The 8,408-nt window shown below is 30.8% G+C and overlaps 1 protein-coding gene across 1 annotated transcript; it reads left to right on the top strand.

The window, feature by feature from the left end:
* Positions 1-6,113: 6,113 nt before the first annotated feature.
* On the top strand, positions 6,114-7,289 carry LOC107848763 (feruloyl CoA ortho-hydroxylase F6H1-3; the record flags this gene model as incomplete). The annotated part of the gene is given in 3 exon segments (XM_016693505.2): positions 6,114-6,353; positions 6,355-6,608; positions 6,857-7,289. Coding segments are annotated over 3 exon segments (756 nt in total), but the record flags the coding sequence as incomplete, so codon positions are not given.
* Between the last annotated feature and the right edge of the window lie 1,119 nt (positions 7,290-8,408).

Below are 8,408 nucleotides of genomic sequence, written 5' to 3'. Positions count from 1 at the left end.
TGGTTGTTGTTGTAGTAATTAGATGGGTTTTTAAATCGAGGATCTGTCAGAAATAGTTTCTCTACTCGAAAATATTTATGTACATCATATTCACCTAAATTCCGTTTATGAGATTAGTGTTGTTTTTGTTGTAAGTGTTGTTGAAGTAACTACATGACTTTTTGAGTCGAGGATCTGTCAGAAATAATTTATCTACATGTTAATAGTTGTGTACCTCATATTCGCCAAGACTCCATTTATGAGGTTAGTGTTGTTTTTGTTGTAGTTGTTGTTGTAGTATCTACGTGGCTTTTTGAGCCAAGGATTTATTGAAAATAATTTCTCTACTCGTAAAGATTAATGCACTTATATCATATTCGCCTACACTCCAGTTATGAGATTTTTGTTGGTTTTGTTTTAGTTGTTGTTGTAGTAACTGCGTGGCTTTTCGACCGAGGATTTTGTCGAAAATAGTTTCTCCACTCGTAAAGATCTACGTACATCATGTCCTTTCAGACTTTACTTAAGAGAGTATTGTTGTTTTGTTGTAGTTGTTGTTGCGGTAACTACATGACTTTATGAGCCGAGGATTTGTCGGAAATAATTTCTCTACTCGTAAAGATTAATTTACGACTACTTATATCATATTCATCTACACTCCATTTATGAGATTAGTGTTGTTTTTGTCGTAGTTGTTGTTGTAGTAGCTATACATACATGACTTATTGAGTCAAGGATTTGTCAAAAATAATCTCTTCACTCGTAAAGATTTACGTAGTACATCATATCCTTTCAGATTTCATTTAAGAGATTATTATAATTGTTGTAACTACATGACTTTTCAAGTCGAGGATGTGTCAGAAATAAGTTCTCTACTCTTAGACGTTGGTTTACGTACATCATATCCTCTTAGACTCTTCTTAAGAGATTATTGTTATTTTTGTTGTAGGCGTTGTCATAGTAACTACATGACTTTTGAGCCGAGAATCTGTCTGAATTAATTTTTCTATTGGTAAAAATATAGCTATATTAATTTTCATATAACACTTGGTAATCCACATTTTTATTGACCTTTGTTGTTATAAGGTGCTAGATAAATGATTGATATGAGATGGTAGGTGGGCAAAGAGGAATGGGGTGTGACACTTAATTTCTTTCAAATCTTTCACCTCCCCTTTTACATGTTGTTAACTACCAAACTAATTGCACAATAATATATGCTCAACAAAACTAGTTTATTTTATTTATTTACTCCCATCTGTATTAAAATAGTTGATTTTTGTTGACTTGATACTTTTCCTAAGAAAATATTTATTAGGAGTTCATAAAAATAAGTAGTATTTTTGGAAGATATATATCGTTCATACATTATGGTACCTTTTTCTTTTACGTGCACCTCGACCACCAAAATACTACTACAAAACTGTAATGGTCCAGTCGTGCCGCTAGTGATATTGTCTGTTCTGAATTTAGACTCAAAGACATGTTTACTTGTATACCCAGCATTTCTCATGTGCTTTGTTGATGTGAGACTTCCTATTCTAAGTTGGGATTTGATTCAGGTTTTCACCGCATTACCGAGATTTACCTAAACTTAGTTTGAACTTTGGTGATACATTGACAAGGCTGACATAGGAGTGACTCTGATACCGTTTGTGACGGTCCAACCCACTGGTGATATTGTCTGCTCTAGGCCTAGACCCAATCAATTTTAAAACACGTCATCAGAGTGGATGACCTGTTTACTTTCACCATGCCGTGTAGAATTTTAAGAAACATTCAACCATATATACAATGTGGAAAACAACAATTATTCAATCTTTAACAAATTTTCAGCCATATATACAATGTGGAAAATTTTCAAACCTTTTCCTTAACATGTCCTTTGTATAAAATTAGATAACAAAATATCATCGATTTTATTTAACAGACTTGCTTTTTATACTCTTTTCGTTCCATTTTATGTGTCATCATTTCCTTTTTAGTCCATTCCAAAAAGAATGTCATCTTTTCTTATTTGGTAATTATTTAAAGGTACAATTTCACATTTACCCTTGTTGGTCCTACTTAATTAAAAAAAAATAGTAGCACATTTTTTTATAAAAGGACAATTTGATAAACATAATCAAATCTTTCCTTATTTTTTAAATTTTATGCCCGATCAAATAACGACACATAAAATGAGACGGAAGGAATATCTTTTAAATCCCAAATTTAATGGAATATTCACATCACTCTCAAGTGTAACTGATTTTTCTTTATATTTTTTTAAAGTGCAAAAAATCATAGCTGGTAGCCAAGAGAAAACAAAATAAGATTAGGTTGGATTTGACACCATAGGAAGCAACTGGTGTGGAAATAAAATGTTATTCAACACCATTGAATTTTGATACCTCGTACGCGTAAACTTTTTTTTTTTTCTATTATCTCTCAGTTTGTATTAGATTTCGGTTAAACTTTAATATCTTTATTTTATTAATTTCTTGGAGATTTTTTTTTTCAGTAATACTGCTTTGGTCTCTTTGGGTCAACCAATTAAATATTCATATACCTCTAAGTGGGGATGTACAAATCGAACCGTTAAGTCAAATCGAATCGATAAATCAAATCAAACCGAGGAAAAAAACGACTTATGGTTTGGTTTGATTGGTTTGGTGTTAAAAAAAAAAAACAATCATTCTTGGTTTGCTTTGGTATTAGCAAAAATAAAATCAAACCGAACCGACGTAATACATTTATCATTTTAATTTTTTATACTTAAAAAAATATTACTTATAATCTACTTTCTAATTACTTTTATAACTTTTTTATATTCAGAAAATAAATATATATTCTTGGGCCTTTAGTTATAATATTTAGGAAAAAAGATATGAACTGACCATTTTAAAAAGAAATGGTCCACACTATGAAAATATGGACAATTGGAGCCAGTCGACCCAATTTATTTTCTTTTTTTAACCACTTGGCCCAAAACCACTCTCCTTACACAATTAAGAAAATTAAATGTTATTTATAGTTGTTACTCTTAAATCACTTTTCTTTTCTAAATATACTTTCTCAAATCTTCTTTTTTTCTCCTTTATTATGCATCGATCAATATCAAAAATTGATTTGTTGTTTCTTGCATTGGAGCATTGAAAACTATGGACATGAAGCAAAAAATAGAAAATAAAGGAAAGTTAAAATTAACGGGTAAAGCGGTCAATTTTGACCTCAAATTTGTTGTTAATGATGATTTTTTTACAGAATCATTACATACAGGTTTGTACTTGAAGCAATGTCATAGTTCTTTAAATTTGAAGAAGAAAAAAATAAAATAATGAGGTCTCAGGGTAAGAGAAAAGCCATGTCTTGGTCCATGTTCTTCTCAGAGGCTGATTCAATCACGGTGAGTCGGAGATGTTCTTCTTAGAGGGTGACTCAATCACGGTGAGTCAGAGATGTTTTGATGCATGTAAAGATTAAAAAAAAAGAATATGCCAATAGATACTTTTTTATACCATATTTATACACATTTTTTAAAAGAGAGAAGGGGAACCTTTGCATGCACATACAATCTCTATACCCAATTGATACTCTTTTATACCACATTGATACACTTTTAAAAAAAAAAAAAAGGGAACCTTTGCATGCACATACAGTCTCTATACCCAATTGATACTCTTTTATACCACATTGATACACTTTTTTTTTTTTTTAAAAAAAAAAAAGAAAAAAAAAAAGGGGAACCTATGGATGCATCTATAGTCTTTATACCCATTTAATACATTTTTATGTCACATTGATACACTTTTATACTACATTGATATACTTTTTAAAAAGGGTGAGGGAATTCTTTGCATGCACATGCAATCCCTATACTCAGTTGATACTCTTTTATACCACATTGATACACTTAAATTCAACATCAGATATCCACTGACCCGTATTTTATCATTATTGAAACTAAAACTGAAGTTGAAGCCATTATTTTGTATCAATTTTGAGCAAATTTACAATGGAAAAAAATTATAGGAAGCTAATTGAATGCAGATTTTTGGAGATTTTATACAAAATTTATGAAATAAGAAAGATTAATTGAAGTATCGAAAAAGGTAAAAGAATGGAGGTTTTGGAGTTTGAATGGAAAGGAAATTGTGAATGAAAAGGAAAGAAAGAAAAAAAAAGTTACTTTAACGACATTTTCGATTATGTTTAAGCGTATGACAGTGAATGTTAGCTAGTGAAATTACTTTGTGGCTATTTATAGGGTATTTAATTTTGAGTGATATTTTTATGATATTATTTTAGTTAGGTGCTATTGCTGTCCTTTTTTCTAATATTTATCCATTAGTAACAGATTAATACAAAACCCAATATTAATATAAAAACCTATAACTCTTAAATTGCTCCACTTTACATTTTACTTTCCAAGTTTTCAGAGAGTTTTCATTATTTCCTCATCTCACTTCCATCTTAGTTTTCTCATTCTCCTCATTCGTCAAGTTTTGATTTAGGTTTGTTTCTCTTCTTTCTCCTTTTTCTTGTGGAATTATGTTATAGTTAATTATTTTATGGAGTTAAATTTTTAATAAGTTGTCTCCAATTCTCCATTTTTCTTTATGCTCACATTCTATTACTTGTGGGTGTCGTATTTATGTTATGCTATCTTGTTCCATGCTTTACTATGAATTTGTTTAGTATTTCGTGTCTCGAGCCGGGGGTCTATCGGAAACAACCTTTCTACTTCTTTAAAGGTAGAGGTATGAACTGCGTACATCTTACCCTCCTTAGACCTCACTATGTGTGAATACACTTGGTTTGTTGTTATTGTTGTTTATGTGAAGGAAACTTTCAGACAAGCTATTGTGATTAGTGACTTACAAATTGAATCACTGAGTATCCACATAATATTACCTTGAGAGATAGTAGTTTAAACGTCTTAGTAATTTGTCAACTTAATTTTAATTGGAACTACTCTATGACCATTTTTTTCTTTTATCTTTTTAGTGAAAACATTTAATTTTTTCTTCAATCACATTATAATTGTAAAAAAACTGAGAAAAAAACCGAAAAAACCCGATTAAAACCGAAATATAAAACCAATTGTATATTGGTTTGATTTGGTTTATAGATTTAGAAAACCGACATTGTTGGTTTGGTTATATTTTAATGAAAAATCGAACCAATCCGACCTATGTACACTCCTACCTCTAAGATTACTAATTAATTAATTTGAACGAAATATTTATATTTAAATTAGATCCACAATTGTGCTTATACAAGGATAAGCACATATTTTGTCACTAGGGTTTGTACTCGAAGCACCTTTAGAGGCAAAATTTCAGATTATACGCTTCGAATTTTTACTAGTCATTCAATATTGTTATATAAATTTGGAGATTAATGTGAATTGCTGCTAAGTTGTGGAACTTTTAAATAAGTTATCTATGATAGTTCGTCTTTACTTTCTGACTGCACATGCCTGATGTGTAGGCTGAACAATTCCCATCTAATAAATTAAGCACATCTACAGGGAGCAAAACAAGTTGACAGACGCACTGGTGAGACTAGATACTTCTATTTAACGTGGGAATTCCAGCACCCATTATGGATATTTTGCAGGTTGACAAGAGCGGAGGTTTATCGCGTTGGAACGTTAGGGTAGTGACGTCTACTCAGATGCCAATATTGTATAATATTCATAGTTTTACTTAGCAGAATGTAAATATATACTTGCAATACTAGGGCAACTACTGTTGCTATCAGTGTGTGTACAAATATAACTATCGTTTGAAAAAAAAAAAGACATATTTTTCTGCTTACGACATGTGGAAAAGCAAAGTTTGAAACTTCAAACGGAATAAGAAAAAAACGTTTCCCTCGTTATTACACAAAAAGAACAATTAATTATTGAACAAAAAAAAAAAAACATTTTAATTAACAAAAAAAATATTTACACAATGCATGCACCAATCACTTCATTTTCCTTTTTCCACAGTGAGTTAACGAACAAATAATTTATGACTTTCATTTTTCTACTTCAATTGCCTATAAATACTGCACCATATTCTCACAAACAAATAAATCATCAAACTTTTAATTTCTTCATTCTCCTTTATTATTTTTTTCCCTTAATTACTTTATTTTAATAACTCAAAAATATAGTGCCTACTAAATCCTCAATTGATCTTTCAAATATCACTGATTTTGTAGTAAATGAAGGGCATGGAGTAAAGGGTCTTTCAGAAATGGGCATTCAAAAAATACCCAAACAATATATTCAGCCAATTAAAGAGAGATCAATTACAACTACCCCTACAATTCTTGATGATCAAATTCCAGTAATTGACATGTCCAATTGGAACATTGACAACAATGCAGCTGAGAAATGGGTTTTTTTTCCAGATAATAAATCACGATATTTCTCTTCAAGTTCTTGAATCCGTTAAGGAAGCCACGTATAGGTTTTTTAAACAGCCCGCGGAGGAGAAGAGTAAGCATTCCAAGGAAAATTCATCGACTAATAACGTAAGATATGGTACACGTTTTACTCCTAAAGCTGAAAAAGCTTTGGAATGGAAAGATTATTTGAGCCTTTTTTACGTTTCTGATGACGAAGCTGCTTCTCTTTAGCCTTCTGCTCTAAGGTTCGCAATATTAATTCATCCCCACCACCCACCCAAAAAAAATCTATTTATTATTTTCTAATTTAAGTTACATACGCTGACAGTGTAAACTGAAAGCCTCCATCATTACAACAGGGAAACACTTCATGTCTGCCTTTATAACAGGTACAAAAATTAAATCGTACTAATTATGTCCTGCAAATAAATATACTTAATGGCTTTTTTTTAATTAAATGCGTTTGATAATTTTTCTTACTTAATTATTTCAGGGATGAAGCATTGGAGTTGTTGAGAAATTCAGAAATTGTGATCAAGAAGTTATTAGAGGCACAACTAAACATAAAATCAATAGACCAAACAAAAGAATGACTTCTAATGGGATCAAAGAGGATTAATTTTAATTACTATCGAAAATGTCCTAATCCTGAATTAACCATTGGTGTTGGTCGTCACTCTGATGTCTCAACGTTAACAATACTTCTTCAAGATAATATTGGAGGCACGTGTCACCAATCGAGGGGGCTTTGGTAATTAACATTGGCGATGAATACAATAATGTATTTTTATATTATTAAATATATAGTAATAAGTGCTTAAATGAATACAATAATGTATTTTTATATTGCATGCGCATCTTTCTCATGTAAAACTATTTTGTTTCTTGTATTAAATTTAAGTGTGTTTAATATTCCTTGGGATAAATTTGTGGAAACTAATTAAAGGCCTAAATAATATGTCGTCTATTCGTTTTTTTCTTTATTTTGTTCAGTTATTTTAGAATTCATTAGTTTTGTAGATTACACTGAATTTATTATTGTTGTACGACATATCTATAACCCATCTTTTTCATCATTTTTTTCGGTAATGAAAGAATTAGTTGCATTAAGTATTATGCACCATAATCAGTGACAGCTAGAATTTTCACTTATTTACTGTATATGTACATAAAAAATAATCTTAATCATGCATGAATTTTGGAACTATTAATTCCAAGCTAGCTGTAACGTTCCTAATAAAAGTAATTATTCTACTTTGGTATAAAGACATCAACGCCCAAAAATAAAGGAGGAATTTTTATTTTCATAGATAGCATGGAGGGAAGAAATTAACGAAGATGAAATAGTGATAATGGGAAAAAAAGGGAAATTACCAAGACAATTCATTAATTAATAGGGCTGGTTATTATAAGTAAACATTTCACTTTCCATACCAATCCTAGCATGAAGTCACGACGTTGATGGTGACATGGCAACTGACCAAGGAGTTCAGAATGTGAAGAAGTAAACATACGAAGAAGTCAAAAGAGTTCAACGTCTATTATATATACATAAAACATGATTTTATCTATATACAAATAGTGTAATTTTCTGCTTAAAGAGGTTTGAATGAAGTGAACCCCTCGATCCTACCTGGCTCCGCCTTTGAATGAAGAAGAGGTCAGAAAAAGAAGAAAGCAAATAATGTAACTGTTAAAACGAAAGAGATGATCGGAGTATATATATAACTATACAATACCTAAAAAGTTCATATGTTGTTATTGATGATGGTTAGGTTCACAATGAAATTAATATTTGTAGATATTTGACGAACATTTTAATACATCTATCCAGTGGCGGAGCCAGACCTTTCTTTAAGGAGGTTCAGAAGTAAACATATGGATTAGTCGAAGGGGGTTCAACATCTATAATACATACATAAAAATATTTTTATCGAAGGGGGTTCAACCCGCCACTGCATCTATCGAGTTTGAACAAAAGTTAATGGAATGCTGGTGAACCTGAACCAACTATAACTAATTAGAGAAAAATGTAATAAAATGCA

Source organism: Capsicum annuum, chromosome 12 (genome assembly GCF_002878395.1).
Source record: "Capsicum annuum cultivar UCD-10X-F1 chromosome 12, UCD10Xv1.1, whole genome shotgun sequence".
Taxonomy (NCBI): domain Eukaryota; kingdom Viridiplantae; phylum Streptophyta; class Magnoliopsida; order Solanales; family Solanaceae; genus Capsicum; species Capsicum annuum.
This window is presented reverse-complemented; position numbering and strand designations above follow the sequence as displayed.